The sequence below is a fragment of the Musca autumnalis genome, unplaced genomic scaffold, assembly GCF_047663935.1.
Source record: "Musca autumnalis isolate F117 unplaced genomic scaffold, ASM4766393v1 scaffold_5, whole genome shotgun sequence".
Lineage (NCBI taxonomy): Eukaryota > Metazoa > Arthropoda > Insecta > Diptera > Muscidae > Musca > Musca autumnalis.
The window spans coordinates 45,586,007-45,608,306 of NW_027412088.1; the positions used below are offsets into that span (position 1 = coordinate 45,586,007).

General features: G+C 35.6%; 1 protein-coding gene across 1 annotated transcript; it reads left to right on the plus strand.

Moving 5' to 3' along the window:
* Window positions 1-2,470: 2,470 nt before the first annotated feature.
* On the plus strand, window positions 2,471-3,126 carry LOC141386418 (protamine-like). The gene is made up of 2 exons (XM_073954879.1): window positions 2,471-2,889; window positions 2,954-3,126. The coding sequence occupies exons 1-2, from the start codon at window positions 2,674-2,676 to the stop codon at window positions 3,062-3,064; spliced, it is 327 nt and encodes a 108-aa protein (XP_073810980.1). The 5' UTR covers window positions 2,471-2,673; the 3' UTR covers window positions 3,065-3,126.
* The last annotated feature ends 19,174 nt before the right edge of the window (window positions 3,127-22,300 follow it).

The window sequence follows — 22,300 nt, forward strand, 5'->3', positions numbered from 1 at the left end:
GAAGAGATAGAGGAAATCTGGCAAAAATTCGAGATCATTTTTATAAAAGTCGCGATATCTCCGAAACTAGAAGAGATAGAGCAAATCTGGCAAAAATTCGAGATAATTTTTATAAAAGTCGCGATATCACCCTTTATCTAGAAGCACCCTTTCTTTTAGAAAGGGTCTATAGAAGCACCCTTTCTTTTAGAAAGGGTCTATAGAAGCACCCTTTCTTTTAGAAAGGGTCTATAGAAGCACCCTTTCTTTTAGAAAGGGTCTATAGAATCACCCTTTCTTTTAGAAAGGGAATTCAGGAACAAGAAGTCCAAGCCCCGTAGAGTAAAGAAGGGAGTTTCATCACCCACCCCCTCCAGACTGCATAAGTATTGTAACATATGCGGATGATTATAGGGCCTTGGCGTCGGGTATCTTCCCTGATGTCATTTGTGAAAGTGTGACCGATCTTACCACATTTGCCACGCGAGGAATATGCAAATATCCGCCACTAAATTTACGGTCAATCTGTTCACCACATGGACGGCAGAGGTGTGAACGGACTTGAATGTCATGGTCGATACTAGCAGAATGCAGACCACCAATTACCCAAGATTCTAGTGGTCACATTCGAAAGCATATTCACGTTGTCTGTGCACGACACAGCTGTCTGCGACAAATTGAGGGGTAGGAACAAGGTCCTCAAGTGCTTAGCCGGTAGCACTTGGGATGCAGATTAACAAACCTTGTTGACCACATATAACGCTATAGGACAGTCTGTGGTACGCTTTGCAACGCGATGAAAAAATATTCAACAGTATCTGCGACAAACTGAGATGTAGGAACAAGGTCCATGTGGGTGCAGATAAAGAAACCTTGTTGACCATGCGATAGTTCGGTGGGTGGTAAGCTATGCTGCGCGGAGTGAACAGCGAATATAAGTGCAACGCGACTTAAACATATTCAAACATATCAGAATGCCGCCCAGAGAATTGCAACAGGATGTCTCCTCATGTCAGCAATGGACATTCTACCTGAGGAGACAAAGATTATTCTAGATAAGCAACCAATATTGATAAATTAAATAAAAGACAAACAAATGAAAACTACACAATGATATGATCTCGTTGCAGTACTTGCTCGGGCTCGTGTGTTACCGTAAGAGTCGTCCCAATCACCGTATGGTGGATAGGAGTCCCCTACCCAGGCATGTCAGGAGGAATCTTCATGATCTGAAAAGAGAGCTGCAACGTTATAATAGAGAAACACAACGGAACGCTTTGAAGAATTTGTTAATATATGGGCTACATCGGACAACTTTTCACAAGCTGAGGGAATTTAGCTGTCGACAAAGTCATTATTTTATTATTTGGCTTAGACTACCTCCTCTTGGGGCAACAAATTCTAAAAGCTTTATAGAAAAATAGTTTTTTGCCAGCAAATATGGCACATTTGTCCGTCTCATTATCACACATCTACAGTAACATTGAAGTTGATAATGACGACACGACATTCCAAGCCATATTTGGATATAACCGGCTCAGTCGCAGAGTGGGTGTATGAAGTAATTGCTTAACCAATCACCATGTACTAATAATGGCAATCAACCATAAATGAGAAGCGTAAAGAGATACCGCTTTTTACTGTCATACCCATCCCACCTCTCCACCACAACAAGGGAGACTTCATAGACAAAGAATGAGAGGTATGTCATTTTTCGTTGGAAAATAAGTGAATAGTTCGATTAGGTATTGGAGATTTTAAGAAAAAAAATGAAGAATTGATTTGAATGATATTTTAAGAGAATTCTTTGAATATGTATTTTTTTAATTATTTCTATAAAATTATATGCTTTTATTTGGCAAAAAAAAAGCGAAAACTATAAAAAAGCCCATTTTATTTTTTTGCAAACATTTTTTTACCCAGCTAAAGCGCTACTTGCACAAATTTACTGAGTGGTGATTAATTAAAGCTACTTTAGATGCATGACAACGTTTTGTTCATTGACTCAGTTGAAATTTCTCTATCTCGTGCATTTTATTTCATTATTGAAATACATATTCAAATAATGAACATGCAAGGCGCACCGCACCACACACTAAAAGTAATTCAATGTTTGGAGGGGCTTTTTTGTGGGGAGAAAAAGAAAAGCAGTAACAAAAACCAATACACATTGATGCACAAATCATCAGTCACGATTCACCATTAATTTATTAGATATTGTTGGAAAGAAGTAACATAAAAATATCTAAAATATGGATGACGAAAACATTATAGACCAAACTTTGCTTTTTTATGAGGACGCGATTAAACTTTTTTTAGATCTATAACAAAAATTGGACCCAATAATAGAAAATACTACAACGAATTCTTAAAAAAAGAATGTGATTATTTGAAAACTACTTTGGCAAAGCCAAGAAATATTTTTTTATGTGCTACATTTGAAATACTTTTCCTTTCATTTCATAATAAATTTAATTTTGATTATATTCAATGCAACAGATTTGTCGAGAGTCGAAATTTCAATTCCAATTTGTGTTTAAAATAACTTGAAGTTGCAAAAATTTGATCCCGTTTTAAATCATAACGGAGAGCACCTCCTGCTACAGACAAATTTTATGTTCAAACTCAATTGAAACTGCAAAAATTTGGTCCCTTTTGAAATCGTTTTGGAGAGCATCTCCTGCTGCTGAAGAAATGAGTTGCCGCGTTGTTTGTAGTGGTGAAGAAGGGGGCAGTAGTTCGGGTGGGAAATTTATACGCCCAGGACCATTAACCAGAAGTGGCTATCTGAACTATTTGCGAGAATACCGACAAAAGCATTGCGGTCTAACAGCGGTGGAAACAGTACGGCAAGGCGCAAAGGCGTGGAATAATTTGAGTCAAGAAGAGAAGAACCGCTACAAACAAATGGTAAGCAGAAAAAGAAATAAAATTAACATACAAACTCTATCATGTTAACATAATTTGTTTGCAGGGCTCGAGTATAACCAGCCGAAGTGCATCATTACGCAGAAATGCAAGGTCTCGTTCGGGTCGCCGTTCATTGTCTGCTCGAAGGAGATCAGTTCGACGTTCTAACAGATGATGTATTTAATTGTTAAACGTGTAATGTATACAAATTGTTGATCAAGGAACATTTACATATATAACATTTGTGTCTAAAAATATTGTCAATAAAATTTCATTTTCATATACATACATATGTACATATGTAATATGTATGTACCAAAAATAAATTGTTTTAAACATTATCCGGTGTAATTAAGACAGCGCAAAAAACACACAGCATTTGTAATGAGACAAACAAACTGAACATAACGGGAACAAAACAGAATTTTTTACAACAGCAATGTTTACATGATCAACAATCCAAAAAAAACACTACGAGTAATGTGATTACAACGACGGGTCCAACAGTTTCAAACCCACGTCGGCGGGTTCTTCGATACCGGATTGATCCGGTAACACACAACACTCGTATTCCGGGCTGCGGCTGCCACCTTAATGTACATATTTGTATTTGTATTTGTATTTGTGTTGGGAGCAGCATATCCCGAAATGCCTGCTCCAGATTCTTTTGGTCCGTGCCGGGACTGAGGAAAACACAATACCAATATGTATGTGCTCGGTTTGTTACATCCGCATCCATTACACTCAAACATTGGTGAGATGCAAAATATAACAGGAGTGGGTGCATCTCAAGGGGTTGCTCTGGACTCGTCCATACGAGGGACTATGTTGCTGCAGACTGCCCCCGGTGAGTCGTCATCTGAATGCGCGACTCCCCCCAACAGCAGCCTCACACGCAGCACTTAACACCAGCTGTTCCTAATCCCTGAAAATTCATTCTTTTTCAAATTTAATTGCAATAGACTCCGAGGTAAACTCGAGGAAATAGTGAATTTCATGAGTCGGAAGATTATCATGGTCGAGGCTTTGTGTTGAAATAAACTTGTAATATTTATACTTGTTATATTAAAATGTTAAATTGATATAGTAGACTTAGACATACAAACTGAATTGTCATAACTATATGTATATACATATTGAATAAAATTTTTCCTTACTTCATCCTAAACATTCAAAACGATTAGTTGAATTTATTCTACCACTTCCACATTTACATCACTTTGCAGGAAACCAAGCTCAACAACAACTTCAGCTTACAGCGTTGTGATGGTTACAATCTACTGAGGAGGGATCGCACCGGAAGTGGAGGTGGGAGATTAGATTTCCTATTGCACCATTCTGTTCAATACAGACCTATCTCGCTTGAGACTGGCTCTAATGACCCGTACATGGAATAAATGCGGGTAGCAGTCAGGTGTGGAACTGCCAAGGAAGAATTGCTGAATGTATACAACCCGCCGATAAATAGCTGATCTACACTTTCACTTCAGAGATCTGTCAAACCCTTCTCATGTTCAGGTAGCAGAGAGCACGTTCCGGCACTTCACTGCTGCAACCGCTCACTATATGTATAACTGTTGATCGAATACCCGAAGTGAGACCTAATTTCCCAGAAGAGGCGAGGGAGCAAATGTGCGTGATGAGCTTCGTCGAGACAACCTCATTGAACCCAGACTCATAGATCTGACACTGGAACCTAACAGGTTGGTCGGCGAGCATAAGCGGAACAAAATTGAAACGTTTGATAATCATTTATACCCAGCAACATTTGAAGGAAGGGGTTCCATGCGATGACGTGATTTCATAGCATCTTTTGCATTGGTTCAAACGAAGTCGTGGATCTTGGCGTTGGGTAGCTTCCCTGAGATACATAATGCCCGGGCGAATTCGAAGTTTTATTCTTTACCAGAAATGACTAAAGTAAGAAATGCAGGCGCTTATATATCTTCGCCTCAGTGTTAACCCATTAGTGCATAGCGTCCGTTTAAACGGACGTTTTTATTTCTTACGCCAATTCTTTATTTAGGCTGATGCACTGAATAAAACTGTTTGGGATGATTGAAAACATATCACAATTTATAATTATGAAGTGAATCACACAAAATTTCAAGTTTTTAGTGCTTTTTTATTACAAAAAATGAGAAAAATGTTAAAATTCATTATTTTCAGTATATGTTAACACGATAATATTCGTTACGACGTAAAATATGACATGATTTACTTCAATCAAAGCCAAATATGATGTCAAAGGAGTAAATGAACTTATCTCAAATACAACAAGCAACGCCAAACCAAGAACAGTAACAAAATATATCACACACAAAGTGTTCTAATTACATAGCGTCCGATTTAACGGACACTATGGCAAAAATTCGAGATAATTTTTATAAAAGTCGCGATATCTCAGAAACTAGAAGAGATAGAGCAAATCTGGCAAAAATTCGAGATCATTTTTATAAAAGTAGCGATATCTCCGAAACTAGAAGAGATAGAGCAAATCTGGCAAAAATTCGAGATCATTTTTATAAAAGTCGCGATATCTCAGAAACTAGAAGAGATAGAGCAAATCTGGCAAAAATTCGAGATCATTTTTATAAAAGTCGCGATATCTCAGAAACTAGAAGAGATAGAGCAAATCTGGCAAAAATTCGAGATCATTTTTATAAAAGTCGCGATATCTCCGAAACAAGAAGAGATAGAGCAAATCTGGCAAAAATTCGAGATCATTTTTACAAAAGTCGCGATATCTCCGAAATTAGAAGAGATAGAGCAAATCTGGCAAAAATTCGAGATCATTTTTATAAAAGTCGCGATATTTCCGAAACTAGAAAAGATAGAGCAAATCTGGCAAAAATTCGAGATCATTTTTATAAAAGTCGCGATATCTCCGAAACTAGAAGAGATAGAGCAAATCTGGCAAAAATTCGATATCATTTTTATAAAAGTCGCGATATCTCCGAAACTAGAAAAGATAGAGCAAATCTGGCAAAAATTCGATATCATTTTTATAAAAGTCGCGATATCTCCGAAACTAGAAGAGATAGAGCAAATCTGGCAAAAATTCGATATAATTTTTATAAAAGTCGCGATATCTCCGAAACTAGAAGAGATAGAGAAAATCTGGCAAAAATTCGAGATCATTTTTACAAAAGTCGCGATATCTCCGAAATTAGAAGAGATAGAGCAAATCTGGCAAAAATTCGAGATCATTTTTATAAAAGTCGCGATATATCCGAAACTAGTAGAGATAGAGCAAATCTGGCAAAAATTCGATATCATTTTTATAAAAGTCGCGATATCTCCGAAACTAGTAGAGATAGAGCAAATCTGGCGAAAATTCGAGATCATTTTTATAAAAGTCGCGATATCTCCGAAACTAGTAGAGATAGAGCAAATCTGGCAAAAATTCGATATCATTTTTATAAAAGTCGCGATATCTCCGAAACTAGAAGAGATAGGGCAAATCTGGCAAAAATTCGAGATCATTTTTATAAAAGTCGCGATATCTCCGAAACTAGAAGAGATAGAGAAAATCTGGCAAAAATTCGAGATCATTTTTATAAAAGTCGCGATATCTCCGAAATTAGAAGAGATAGAGCAAATCTGGCAAAAATTCGAGATCATTTTTATAAAAGTCGCGATATTTCCGAAACTAGAAAAGATAGAGCAAATCTGGCAAAAATTCGAGATCATTTTTATAAAAGTCGCGATATCTCCGAAACTAGAAGAGATAGAGCAAATCTGGCAAAAATTCGATATCATTTTTATAAAAGTCGCGATATCTCCGAAACTAGAAAAGATAGAGCAAATCTGGCAAAAATTCGATATCATTTTTATAAAAGTCGCGATATCTCCGAAACTAGAAGAGATAGAGCAAATCTGGCAAAAATTCGATATAATTTTTATAAAAGTCGCGATATCTCCGAAACTAGAAGAGATAGAGAAAATCTGGCAAAAATTCGAGATCATTTTTACAAAAGTCGCGATATCTCCGAAATTAGAAGAGATAGAGCAAATCTGGCAAAAATTCGAGATCATTTTTATAAAAGTCGCGATATATCCGAAACTAGTAGAGATAGAGCAAATCTGGCAAAAATTCGATATCATTTTTATAAAAGTCGCGATATCTCCGAAACTAGTAGAGATAGAGCAAATCTGGCGAAAATTCGAGATCATTTTTATAAAAGTCGCGATATCTCCGAAACTAGTAGAGATAGAGCAAATCTGGCAAAAATTCGATATCATTTTTATAAAAGTCGCGATATCTCCGAAACTAGAAGAGATAGGGCAAATCTGGCAAAAATTCGAGATCATTTTTATAAAAGTCGCGATATCTCCGAAACTAGAAGAGATAGAGAAAATCTGGCAAAAATTCGAGATCATTTTTATAAAAGTCGCGATATCTCCGAAACTAGAAGAGATAGAGCAAATCTGGCAAAAATTCGAGATCATTTTTACAAAAGTCGCGATATCTCCGAAACTAGTAGAGATAGAGCAAATCTGGCAAAAATTCGATATCATTTTTAAAAAAGTCGCGATATCTCCGAAACTAGAAAAGATAGAGCAAATCTGGCATAAATTCGAGATCATTTTATAAAAGTCGCGATATCTTCGAAACTAGAAGAGATAGAGCAAATCTGGCAAAAATTCGAGATCATTTTTATAAAAGTCGCGATATCTCCGAAACTAGAAAAGATAGAGCAAATCTGGCAAAAATTCGAGATCATTTTATAAAAGTCGCGATATCTCCGAAACTAGAAGAGATAGAGCAAATCTGGCAAAAATTCGAGATCATTTTTATAAAAGTCGCGATATATCCGAAACTAGAAGAGATAGAGCAAATCTGGCAAAAATTCGAGATCATTTTTATAAAAGTCGCGATATATCCGAAACTAGAAGAGATAGAGCAAATCTGGCAAAAATTCGAGATCATTTTTATAAGAGTCGCGATATCTCCGAAACTAGAAGAGATAGAGCAAATCTGGCAAAAATTCGAGATCATTTTTATAAAAGTCGCGATATCTCCGAAACTAGAAAAGATAGAGCAAATCTGGCAAAAATTCGAGATCATTTTATAAAAGTCGCGATATCTCCGAAACTAGTAGAGATAGAGCAAATCTGGCAAAAATTCGATATAATTTTTATAAAAGTCGCGATATCTCCGAAACTAGAAGAGATAGAGAAAATCTGGCAAAAATTCGAGATCATTTTTACAAAAGTCGCGATATCTCCGAAATTAGAAGAGATAGAGCAAATCTGGCAAAAATTCGAGATCATTTTTATAAAAGTCGCGATATCTCCGAAACTAGAAAAGATAGAGCAAATCTGGCAAAAATTCGAGATCATTTTTATAAAAGTCGCGATATCTCCGAAACTAGTAGAGATAGAGCAAATCTGGCAAAAATTCGATATCATTTTTATAAAAGTCGCGATATCTCCGAAACTAGAAGAGATAGAGAAAATCTGGCAAAAATTCGAGATCATTTTTATAAAAGTCGCGATATCTCCGAAACTAGAAGAGATAGAGCAAATCTGGCAAAAATTCGAGATCATTTTCACAAAAGTCGCGATATCTCCGAAACTAGTAGAGATAGAGCAAATCTGGCAAAAATTCGATATCATTTTTATAAAAGTCGCGATATCTCCGAAACTAGAAAAGATAGAGCAAATCTGGCAAAAATTCGAGATCATTTTTATAAAAGTCGCGATATCTCCGAAACTAGAAGAGATAGAGCAAATCTGGCAAAAATTCGAGATCATTTTTATAAAAGTCGCGATATCCCCGAAACTAGAAGAGATAGAGCAAATCTGGCAAAAATTCGAGATCATTTTTATAAAAGTCGCGATATCTCCGAAACTAGAAGAGATAGAGCAAATTTGGCAAAAATTCGAGATCATTTTATAAAAGTCGCGATATCCCCGAAACTAGAAGAGATAGAGCAAATCTGGCAAAAATTCGAGATCATTTTTATAAAAGTCGCGATATCTCCGAAACTAGAAGAGATAGAGCAAATTTGGCAAAAATTCGAGATCATTTTATAAAAGTCGCGATATCCCCGAAACTAGAAGAGATAGAGCAAATCTGGCAAAAATTCGAGATCATTTTTATAAAAGTCGCGATATCTCCGAAACTAGAAGAGATAGAGCAAATTTGGCAAAAATTCGAGATCATTTTATAAAAGTCGCGATATCCCCGAAACTAGAAGAGATAGAGCAAATCTGGCAAAAATTCGAGATCATTTTTATAAAAGTCGCGATATCCCCGAAACTAGAAGAGATAGAGCAAATCTGGCAAAAATTCGAGATCATTTTATAAAAGTCGCGATATCTCCGAAACTAGAAGAGATAGAGCAAATCTGGCAAAAATTCGAGATCATTTTTATAAAAGTCCCGATATCCCCGAAACTAGAAGAGATAGAGCAAATCTGGCAAAAATTCGAGATCATTTTTATAAAAGTCGCGATATCCCCGAAACTAGAAGAGATAGAGCAAATTTGGCAAAAATTCGAGATCATTTTTATAAAAGTCGCGATATCCCCGAAACTAGAAGAGATAGAGCAAATCTGGCAAAAATTCGAGATCATTTTATAAAAGTCGCGATATCTCCGAAACTAGAAGAGATAGAGCAAATCTGGCAAAAATTCGAGATCATTTTTATAAAAGTCGCGATATCCCCGAAACTAGAAGAGATAGAGCAAATCTGGCAAAAATTCGAGATCATTTTATAAAAGTCGCGATATCTCCGAAACTAGAAGAGATAGAGCAAATCTGGCAAAAAATTCGAGATAATTTTTATAAAAGTCGCGATATCCCCGAAACTAGAAGAGATAGAGCAAATCTGGCAAAAATTCGAGATAATTTTTATAAAAGTCGCGATATCCCCGAAACTAGAAGAGATAGAGCAAATTTGGCAAAAATTCGAGATCATTTTTATAAAAGTCGCGATATTCCCGAAACTAGAAGAGATAGAGCAAATCTGGCAAAAATTCGAGATAATTTTTATAAAAGTCGCGATATCCCCGAAACTAGAAGAGATAGAGCAAATCTGGCAAAAATTCGAGATAATTTTTATAAAAGTCGCGATATCCCCGAAACTAGAAGAGATAGAGCAAATTTGGCAAAAATTCGAGATCATTTTTATAAAAGTCGCGATATCCCCGAAACTAGAAGAGATAGAGCAAATCTGGCAAAAATTCGAGATCATTTTTATAAAAGTCGCGATATCTCCGAAACTAGAAGAGATAGAGCAAATCTGGCAAAAATTCGAGATCATTTTTATAAAAGTCGCGATATCCCCGAAACTAGAAGAGATAGAGCAAATCTGGCAAAAATTCGAGATCATTTTTATAAAAGTCGCGATATCCCCGAAACTAGAAGAGATAGAGCAAATCTGGCAAAAATTCGAGATCATTTTTATAAAAGTCGCGATATCTCCGAAACTAGAAGAGATAGAGCAAATCTGGCAAAAATTCGAGATCATTTTTATAAAAGTCGCGATATCCCCGAAACTAGAAGAGATAGAGCAAATCTGGCAAAAATTCGAGATCATTTTATAAAAGTCGCGATATCTTCGAAATTAGAAGAGATAGAGCAAATCTGGCAAAAATTCGAGATCATTTTTATAAAAGTCGCGATATCTCCGAAATTAGAAGAGATAGAGCAAATCTGGCAAAAATTCGAGATCATTTTTATAAAAGTCACGATATCTCCGAAACTAGAAGAGATAGAGCAAATCTGGCAAAAATTCGAGATCATTTTATAAAAGTCGCGATATCTCCGAAATTAGAAGAGATAGAGCAAATCTGGCAAAAATTCGAGATCATTTTATAAAAGTCGCGATATCTCCGAAACTAGAAGAGATAGAGCAAATCTGGCAAAAATTCGAGATCATTTTTATAAAAGTCGCGATATCTCCGAAACTAGAAGAGATAGAGCAAATCTGGCAAAAATTCGAGATCATTTTTATAAAAGTCGCGATATCCCCGAAACTAGAAGAGATAGAGCAAATCTGGCAAAAATTCGAGATCATTTTTATAAAAGTCGCGATATCCCCGAAACTAGAAGAGATAGAGCAAATCTGGCAAAAATTCGAGATCATTTTTATAAAAGTCGCGATATCTCCGAAACTAGAAGAGATAGAGCAAATCTGGCAAAAATTCGAGATCATTTTTATAAAAGTCGCGATATCCCCGAAACTAGAAGAGATAGAGCAAATCTGGCAAAAATTCGAGATCATTTTATAAAAGTCGCGATATCTTCGAAATTAGAAGAGATAGAGCAAATCTGGCAAAAATTCGAGATCATTTTTATAAAAGTCGCGATATCTCCGAAATTAGAAGAGATAGAGCAAATCTGGCAAAAATTCGAGATCATTTTTATAAAAGTCGCGATATCTCCGAAACTAGAAGAGATAGAGCAAATCTGGCAAAAATTCGAGATCATTTTATAAAAGTCGCGATATCTCCGAAATTAGAAGAGATAGAGCAAATCTGGCAAAAATTCGAGATCATTTTATAAAAGTCGCGATATCTCCGAAACTAGAAGAGATAGAGCAAATCTGGCAAAAATTCGAGATCATTTTTATAAAAGTCGCGATATCTCCGAAACTAGAAGAGATAGAGCAAATCTGGCAAAAATTCGAGATCATTTTTATAAAAGTCGCGATATCCCCGAAACTAGAAGAGATAGAGCAAATCTGGCAAAAATTCGAGATCATTTTATAAAAGTCGCGATATCTCCGAAATTAGAAGAGATAGAGCAAATCTGGCAAAAATTCGAGATCATTTTTATAAAAGTCGCGATATCTCCGAAACTAGAAGAGATAGAGCAAATCTGGCAAAAATTCGAGATCATTTTTATAAAAGTCGCGATATCTCCGAAATTAGAAGAGATAGAGCAAATCTGGCAAAAATTCGAGATCATTTTTATAAAAGTCGCGATATCTCCGAAATTAGAAGAGATAGAGCAAATCTGGCAAAAATTCGAGATCATTTTTATAAAAGTCGCGATATCTCCGAAACTAGAAGAGATAGAGCAAATCTGGCAAAAATTCGAGATCATTTTATAAAAGTCGCGATATCTCCGAAATTAGAAGAGATAGAGCAAATCTGGCAAAAATTCGAGATCATTTTTATAAAAGTCGCGATATCCCCGAAACTAGAAGAGATAGAGCAAATCTGGCAAAAATTCGAGATCATTTTATAAAAGTCGCGATATCTCCGAAACTAGAAGAGATAGAGCAAATCTGGCAAAAATTCGAGATCATTTTTATAAAAGTCGCGATATCTCCGAAACTAGAAGAGATAGAGCAAATCTGGCAAAAATTCGAGATCATTTTTATAAAAGTCGCGATATCCCCGAAACTAGAAGAGATAGAGCAAATCTGGCAAAAATTCGAGATCATTTTTATAAAAGTCGCGATATCTCCGAAACTAGAAGAGATAGAGCAAATCTGGCAAAAATTCGAGATCATTTTTATAAAAGTCGCGATATCTCCGAAACTAGAAGAGATAGAGCAAATCTGGCAAAAATTCGAGATCATTTTATAAAAGTCGCGATATCTCCGAAATTAGGAGAGATAGAGCAAATCTGGCAAAAATTCGAGATCATTTTTATAAAAGTCGCGATATCCCCGAAACTAGAAGAGATAGAGCAAATCTGGCAAAAATTCGAGATCATTTTTATAAAAGTCGCGATATCCCCGAAACTAGAAGAGATAGAGCAAATCTGGCAAAAATTCGAGATCATTTTTATAAAAGTCGCGATATCTCCGAAACTAGAAGAGATAGAGTACATTTGGCAATTCGAGATCATTTTTATAAAAGTCGCGATATCTCCGAAACTAGAAGAGATAGAGCAAATCTGGCAAAAATTCGATTTAATTTTTATAAGAGTCGCGATATCTCCGAAATTAGAAGAGATAGAGCAAATCTGGCAAAAATTCGAGATCATTTTTATAAAAGTCGCGATATCTCCGAAATTAGAAGAGATAGAGCAAATCTGGCAAAAATTCGAGATCATTTTTATAAAAGTCGCGATATCTCCGAAACTAGAAGAGATAGAGCAAATCTGGCAAAAATTCGAGATCATTTTACAAAACTCGCGATATCTCCGAAACTAGAAGAGATAGAGCAAATCTGGCAAAAATTCGAGATCATTTTTATAAAAGTCGCGATATCTCCGAAACTAGAAGAGATAGAGCAAATCTGGCAAAAATTCGAGATCATTTTTATAAAAGTCGCGATATCTCCGAAATTAGAAGAGATAGAGCAAATCTGGCAAAAATTCGAGATCATTTTTATAAAAGTCGCGATATCTCCGAAACTAGAAGAGATAGAGCAAATCTGGCAAAAATTCGAGATCATTTTTATAAAAGTCGCGATATCTCCGAAACTAGAAGAGATAGAGCAAATCTGGCAAAAATTCGAGATCATTTTACAAAACTCGCGATATCTCCGAAACTAGAAGAGATAGAGCAAATCTGGCAAAAATTCGAGATCATTTTTATAAAAGTCGCGATATCTCCGAAACTAGAAGAGATAGAGCAAATCTGGCAAATTCGAGATCATTTTTATAAAAGTCGCGATATCTCCGAAATTAGAAGAGATAGAGCAAATCTGGCAAAAATTCGAGATGATTTTTATAAAAGTCGCGATATCTCCGAAACTAGAAGAGATAGAGCAAATCTGGCAAATTCGAGATCATTTTTATAAAAGTCGCGATATCTCCGAAATTAGAAGAGATAGAGCAAATCTGGCAAAAATTCGAGATCATTTTTATAAAAGTCGCGATATCTCCGAAACTAGAAGAGATAGAGCAAATCTGGCAAAAATTCGAGATCATTTTTATAAAAGTCGCGATATCTCCGAAATTAGAAGAGATAGAGCAAATCTGGCAAAAATTCGAGATCATTTTACAAAACTCGCGATATCTCCGAAATTAGAAGAGATAGAGCAAATCTGGCAAAAATTCGAGATCATTTTTATAAAAGTCGCGATATCTCCGAAATTAGAAGAGATAGAGCAAATCTGGCAAAAATTCGAGATGATTTTTATAAAAGTCGCGATATCTCCGAAACTAGAAGAGATAGAGCAAATCTGGCAAAAATTCGAGATCATTTTTATAAAAGTCGCGACATCTCCGAAATTAGAAAAGATAGAGTACATTTGGCAATTCGAGATCATTTTTATAAAAGTCGCGATATCTCCGAAACTAGAAGAGATAGAGCAAATCTGGCAAAAATTCGAGATCATTTTACAAAACTCGCGGTATCTCCGAAAGTAGAAGAGATAGAGCAAATCTGGCAAATTCGAGATCATTTTTATAAAAGTCGCGATATCTCCGAAGTAAGAAAAGATAGAGTACATTTGGCAATTCGAGATCATTTTTATAAAAGTCGCGATATCTCCGAAACTAGAAGAGATAGATATCTCCGAAACTAAAAGTCGCGATATCTCCGAAACTAGAAGAGATAGAGCAAATCTGGCAAAAATTCGAGATCATTTTTATAAAAGTCGCGATATCTCCGAAACTAGAAGAGATAGAGCAAATCTGGCAAAAATTCTAGATCATTTTTATAAAAGTCGCGACATCTCCGAAATTAGAAAAGATAGAGTACATTTGGCAATTCGAGATCATTTTTATAAAAGTCGCGATATCTCCGAAACTAGAAGAGATAGAGCAAATCTGGCAAAAATTCGAGATCATTTTACAAAACTCGCGGTATCTCCGAAAGTAGAAGAGATAGAGCAAATCTGGCAAATTCGAGATCATTTTTATAAAAGTCGCGATATCTCCGAAACTAGAAGAGATAGAGCAAATCTGGCAAAAATTCGAGATCATTTTACAAAACTCGCGATATCTCCGAAACTAGAAGAGATAGAGCAAATCTGGCAAAAATTCGAGATCATTTTTATAAAAGTCGCGATATCTCCGAAACTAGAAGAGATAGAGCAAATCTGGCAAAAATTCGAGATCATTTTTATAAAAGTCGCGATATCTCCGAAACTAGAAGAGATAGAGCAAATCTGGCAAAACTTCGAGATCATTTTTATAAAAGTCGCGATATCTCCGAAACTAGAAGAGATAGAGCAAATCTGGCAAAAATTCGAGATCATTTTACAAAACTCGCGGTATCTCCGAAAGTAGAAGAGATAGAGCAAATCTGGCAAATTCGAGATCATTTTTATAAAAGTCGCGATATCTCCGAAACTAGAAGAGATAGAGCAAATCTGGCAAAAATTCGAGATCATTTTACAAAACTCGCGATATCTCCGAAACTAGAAGAGATAGAGCAAATCTGGCAAAAATTCGAGATCATTTTTATAAAAGTCGCGACATCTCCGAAATTAGAAAAGATAGAGTACATTTGGCAATTCGAGATCATTTTTATAAAAGTCGCGATATCTCCGAAACTAGAAGAGATAGAGCAAATCTGGCAAAAATTCGAGATCATTTTACAAAACTCGCGGTATCTCCGAAAGTAGAAGAGATAGAGCAAATCTGGCAAATTCGAGATCATTTTTATAAAAGTCGCGATATCTCCGAAGTAAGAAAAGATAGAGTACATTTGGCAATTCGAGATCATTTTTATAAAAGTCGCGATATCTCCGAAACTAGAAGAGATAGATATCTCCGAAACTAAAAGTCGCGATATCTCCGAAACTAGAAGAGATAGAGCAAATCTGGCAAAAATTCGAGATCATTTTTATAAAAGTCGCGATATCTCCGAAACTAGAAGAGATAGAGCAAATCTGGCAAAAATTCGAGATCATTTTTATAAAAGTCGCGACATCTCCGAAATTAGAAAAGATAGAGTACATTTGGCAATTCGAGATCATTTTTATAAAAGTCGCGATATCTCCGAAACTAGAAGAGATAGAGCAAATCTGGCAAAAATTCGAGATCATTTTACAAAACTCGCGGTATCTCCGAAAGTAGAAGAGATAGAGCAAATCTGGCAAATTCGAGATCATTTTTATAAAAGTCGCGATATCTCCGAAACTAGAAGAGATAGAGCAAATCTGGCAAAAATTCGAGATCATTTTACAAAACTCGCGATATCTCCGAAACTAGAAGAGATAGAGCAAATCTGGCAAAAATTCGAGATCATTTTTATAAAAGTCGCGACATCTCCGAAATTAGAAAAGATAGAGTACATTTGGCAATTCGAGATCATTTTTATAAAAGTCGCGATATCTCCGAAACTAGAAGAGATAGAGCAAATCTGGCAAAAATTCGAGATCATTTTACAAAACTCGCGGTATCTCCGAAAGTAGAAGAGATAGAGCAAATCTGGCAAATTCGAGATCATTTTTATAAAAGTCGCGATATCTCCGAAGTAAGAAAAGATAGAGTACATTTGGCAATTCGAGATCATTTTTATAAAAGTCGCGATATCTCCGAAACTAGAAGATATAGATATCTCCGAAACTAAAAGTCGCGATATCTCCGAAACTAGAAGAGATAGAGCAAATCTGGCAAAAATTCGAGATCATTTTTATAAAAGTCGCGATATCTCCGAAACTAGAAGAGATAGAGCAAATCTGGCAAAAATTCGAGATCATTTTTATAAAAGTCGCGACATCTCCGAAATTAGAAAAGATAGAGTACATTTGGCAATTCGAGATCATTTTTATAAAAGTCGCGATATCTCCGAAACTAGAAGAGATAGAGCAAATCTGGCAAAAATTCGAGATCATTTTACAAAACTCGCGGTATCTCCGAAAGTAGAAGAGATAGAGCAAATCTGGCAAATTCGAGATCATTTTTATAAAAGTCGCGATATCTCCGAAACTAGAAGAGATAGAGCAAATCTGGCAAAAATTCGAGATCATTTTACAAAACTCGCGATATCTCCGAAACTAGAAGAGATAGAGCAAATCTGGCAAAAATTCGAGATCATTTTTATAAAAGTCGCGATATCTCCGAAACTAGAAGAGATAGAGCAAATCTGGCAAAAATTCGAGATCATTTTTATAAAAGTCGCGATATCTCCGAAACTAGAAGAGATAGAGCAAATCTGGCAAAACTTCGAGATCATTTTTATAAAAGTCGCGATATCTCCGAAACTAGAAGAGATAGAGCAAATCTGGCAAAAATTCGAGATCATTTTACAAAACTCGCGGTATCTCCGAAAGTAGAAGAGATAGAGCAAATCTGGCAAAAATTCGAGATCATTTTTATAAAAGTCGCGACATCTCCGAAATTAGAAAAGATAGAGTACATTTGGCAATTCGAGATCATTTTTATAAAAGTCGCGATATCTCCGAAACTAGAAGAGATAGAGCAAATCTGGCAAAACTTCGAGATCATTTTTATAAAAGTCGCGATATCTCCGAAACTAGAAGAGATAGAGCAAATCTGGCAAAACTTCGAGATCATTTTTATAAAAGTCGCGATATCTCCGAAACTAGAAGAGATAGAGCAAATCTGGCAAAAATTCGAGATCATTTTACAAAACTCGCGGTATCTCCGAAAGTAGAAGAGATAGAGCAAATCTGGCAAAAATTCGAGATCATTTTTATAAAAGTCGCGACATCTCCGAAATTAGAAAAGATAGAGTACATTTGGCAATTCGAGATCATTTTTATAAAAGTCGCGATATCTCCGAAACTAGAAGAGATAGAGCAAATCTGGCAAAACTTCGAGATCATTTTTATAAAAGTCGCGATATCTCCGAAACTAGAAGAGATAGAGCAAATCTGGCAAAAATTCGAGATCATTTTTATAAAAGTCGCGATATCTCCGAAACTAGAAGAGATAGAGCAAATCTGGCAAAACTTCGAGATCATTTTTATAAAAGTCGCGATATCTCCGAAACTAGAAGAGATAGAGCAAATCTGGCAAAAATTCGAGATCATTTTACAAAACTCGCGGTATCTCCGAAAGTAGAAGAGATAGAGCAAATCTGGCAAATTCGAGATCATTTTTATAAAAGTCGCGATATCTCCGAAACTAGAAGAGATAGAGCAAATCTGGCAAAAATTCGAGATCATTTTACAAAACTCGCGATATCTCCGAAACTAGAAGAGATAGAGCAAATCTGGCAAAAATTCGAGATCATTTTTATAAAAGTCGCGACATCTCCGAAATTAGAAAAGATAGAGTACATTTGGCAATTCGAGATCATTTTTATAAAAGTCGCGATATCTCCGAAACTAGAAGAGATAGAGCAAATCTGGCAAAAATTCGAGATCATTTTACAAAACTCGCGGTATCTCCGAAAGTAGAAGAGATAGAGCAAATCTGGCAAATTCGAGATCATTTTTATAAAAGTCGCGATATCTCCGAAGTAAGAAAAGATAGAGTACATTTGGCAATTCGAGATCATTTTTATAAAAGTCGCGATATCTCCGAAACTAGAAGAGATAGATATCTCCGAAACTAAAAGTCGCGATATCTCCGAAACTAGAAGAGATAGAGCAAATCTGGCAAAAATTCGAGATCATTTTTATAAAAGTCGCGATATCTCCGAAACTAGAAGAGATAGAGCAAATCTGGCAAAAATTCGAGATCATTTTACAAAACTCGCGGTATCTCCGAAAGTAGAAGAGATAGAGCAAATCTGGCAAATTCGAGATCATTTTTATAAAAGTCGCGATATCTCCGAAACTAGAAGAGATAGAGCAAATCTGGCAAAAATTCGAGATCATTTTCATAAAAGTCGCGATATCTCCGAAACTAGAAGAGATAGAGCAAATCTGGCAAAAATTCGAGATCATTTTACAAAACTCGCGATATCTCCGAAACTAGAAGAGATAGAGCAAATCTGGCAAATTCGAGATCATTTTTATAAAAGTCGCGATATCTCCGAAATTAGAAAAGATAGAGTACATTTGGCAATTCGAGATCATTTTTATAAAAGTCGCGATATCTCCGAAACTAGAAGAGATAGAGCAAATCTGGCAAAAATTCGAGATCATTTTTATAAAAGTCGCGATATCTCCGAAACTAGAAGAGATAGAGCAAATCTGGCAAAAATTCGAGATCATTTTTATAAAAGTCGCGATATCTCCGAAATTAGAAAAGATAGAGTACATTTGGCAATTCGAGATCATTTTTATAAAAGTCGCGATATCTCCGAAACTAGAAGAGATAGAGCAAATCTGGCAAAAATTCGAGATCATTTTTATAAAAGTCGCGATATCTCCGAAACTAGAAGAGATAGAGCAAATCTGGCAAAAATTCGAGATCATTTTCATAAAAGTCGCGATATCTCCGAAACTAGAAGAGATAGAGCAAATCTGGCAAAAATTCGAGATCATTTTACAAAACTCGCGATATCTCCGAAACTAGAAAAGATAGAGTACATTTGGCCTTTCGAGATCATTTTTATAAAAGTCGCGATATCTCCGAAACTAGAAGAGATAGAGCAAATCTGGCAAAAATTCGAGATCATTTTTATAAAAGTCGCGATATCTCCGAAATTAGAAAAGATAGAGTACATTTGGCAATTCGAGATCATTTTTATAAAAGTCGCGATATCTCCGAAACTAGAAGAGATAGAGCAAATCTGGCAAAAAATTCGAGATCATTTTTATAAAAGTCGCGATATCTCCGAAACTAGAAGAGATAGAGTACATTTGGCAATTCGAGATCATTTTTATAAAAGTCGCGATATCTCCGAAACTAGAAGAGATAGAGCAAATCTGGCAAAAATTCGATTTAATTTTTATAAGAGTCGCGATATCTCCGAAATTAGAAGAGATAGAGCAAATCTGGCAAAAATTCGAGATCATTTTTATAAAAGTCGCGATATCTCCGAAACTAGAAGAGATAGAGCAAATCTGGCAAAAATTCGAGATCATTTTTATAAAAGTCGCGATATCTCCGAAACTAGAAGAGATAGAGCAAATCTGGCAAAAATTCGAGATCATTTTACAAAACTCGCGATATCTCCGAAACTAGAAGAGATAGAGCAAATCTGGCAAAAATTCGAGATCATTTTTATAAAAGTCGCGATATCTCCGAAACTAGAAGAGATAGAGCAAATCTGGCAAAAATTCGAGATCATTTTACAAAACTCGCGATATCTCCGAAACTAGAAGAGATAGAGCAAATCTGGCAAAAATTCGAGATCATTTTTATAAAAGTCGCGATATCTCCGAAACTAGAAGAGATAGAGCAAATCTGGCAAATTCGAGATCATTTTTATAAAAGTCGCGATATCTCCGAAATTAGAAGAGATAGAGCAAATCTGGCAAAAATTCGAGATGATTTTTATAAAAGTCGCGATATCTCCGAAACTAGAAGAGATAGAGCAAATCTGGCAAAAATTCGAGATCATTTTTATAAAAGTCGCGACATCTCCGAAATTAGAAAAGATAGAGTACATTTGGCAATTCGAGATCATTTTTATAAAAGTCGCGATATCTCCGAAATTAGAAGAGATAGAGCAAATCTGGCAAAAATTCGAGATCATTTTACAAAACTCGCGATATCTCCGAAACTAGAAGAGATAGAGCAAATCTGGCAAAAATTCGAGATCATTTTACAAAACTCGCGATATCTCCGAAATTAGAAGAGATAGAGCAAATCTGGCAAAAATTCGAGATCATTTTTATAGAAGTCGCGATATCTCCGAAATTAGAAGACATAGAGCAAATCTGGCAAAAATTCGAGATGATTTTTATAAAAGTCGCGATATCTCCGAAACTAGAAGAGATAGAGCAAATCTGGCAAAAATTCGAGATCATTTTACAAAACTCGCGATATCTCCGAAACTAGAAGAGATAGAGCAAATCTGGCAAAAATTCGAGATCATTTTTATAAAAGTCGCGATATCTCCGAAACTAGAAGAGATAGAGCAAATCTGGCAAAAATTCGAGATCATTTTTATAAAAGTCGCGATATCTCCGAAACTAGAAGAGATAGAGCAAATCTGGCAAAAATTCGAGATCATTTTTATAGAAGTCGCGATATCTCCGAAATTAGAAGAGATAGAGCAAATCTGGCAAAAATTCGAGATGATTTTTATAAAAGTCGCGATATCTCCGAAACTAGAAGAGATAGAGCAAATCTGGCAAAAATTCGAGATCATTTTTATAAAAGTCGCGACATCTCCGAAATTAGAAAAGATAGAGTACATTTGGCAATTCGAGATCATTTTTATAAAAGTCGCGATATCTCCGAAATTAGAAGAGATAGAGCAAATCTGGCAAAAATTCGAGATCATTTTTATAAAAGTCGCGATATCTCCGAAACTAGAAGAGATAGAGCAAATCTGGCAAAAATTCGAGATCATTTTTATAAAAGTCGCGATATCTCCGAAACTAGAAGAGATAGAGCAAATCTGGCAAAAATTCGAGATCATTTTTATAGAAGTCGCGATATCTCCGAAATTAGAAGAGATAGAGCAAATCTGGCAAAAATTCGAGATGATTTTTATAAAAGTCGCGATATCTCCGAAACTAGAAGAGATAGAGCAAATCTGGCAAAAATTCGAGATCATTTTTATAAAAGTCGCGACATCTCCGAAATTAGAAAAGATAGAGTACATTTGGCAATTCGAGATCATTTTTATAAAAGTCGCGATATCTCCGAAACTAGAAGAGATAGAGCAAATCTGGCAAAAATTCGAGATCATTTTACAAAACTCGCGATATCTCCGAAACTAGAAGAGATAGAGCAAATCTGGCAAAAATTCGAGATCATTTTTATAAAAGTCGCGATATCTCCGAAACTAGAAGAGATAGAGCAAATCTGGCAAATTCGAGATCATTTTTATAAAAGTCGCGATATCTCCGAAATTAGAAGAGATAGAGCAAATCTGGCAAAAATTCGAGATCATTTTTATAAAAGTCGCGATATCTCCGAAATTAGAAAAGATAGAGTACATTTGGCAATTCGAGATCATTTTTATAAAAGTCGCGATATCTCCGAAACTAGAAGAGATAGAGCAAATCTGGCAAAAATTCGAGATCATTTTTATAAAAGTCGCGATATCTCCGAAACTAGAAGAGATAGAGCAAATCTGGCAAAAATTCGAGATCATTTTCATAAAAGTCGCGATATCTCCGAAACTAGAAGAGATAGAGCAAATCTGGCAAAAATTCGAGATCATTTTACAAAACTCGCGATATCTCCGAAACTAGAAGAGATAGAGCAAATCTGGCAAATTCGAGATCATTTTTATAAAAGTCGCGATATCTCCGAAATTAGAAAAGATAGAGTACATTTGGCCTTTCGAGATCATTTTTATAAAAGTCGCGATATCTCCGAAACTAGAAGAGATAGAGCAAATCTGGCAAAAATTCGAGATCATTTTTATAAAAGTCGCGATATCTCCGAAATTAGAAAAGATAGAGTACATTTGGCCTTTCGAGATCATTTTTATAAAAGTCGCGATATCTCCGAAACTAGAAGAGATAGAGCAAATCTGGCAAAAATTCGAGAACATTTTTATAAAAGT

Coding starts and splice junctions, on each gene's coding strand:
- LOC141386418 (XM_073954879.1), top strand. CDS start 2,674: ATGAGTTGCCGCGTTGTTTGTAGTGGTGAAGAAGGGGGCAGTAGTTCG. Junction 2,890..2,953: donor AGAACCGCTACAAACAAATG/GTAAGCAGAAAA, acceptor ATTTGTTTGCAG/GGCTCGAGTATAACCAGCCG.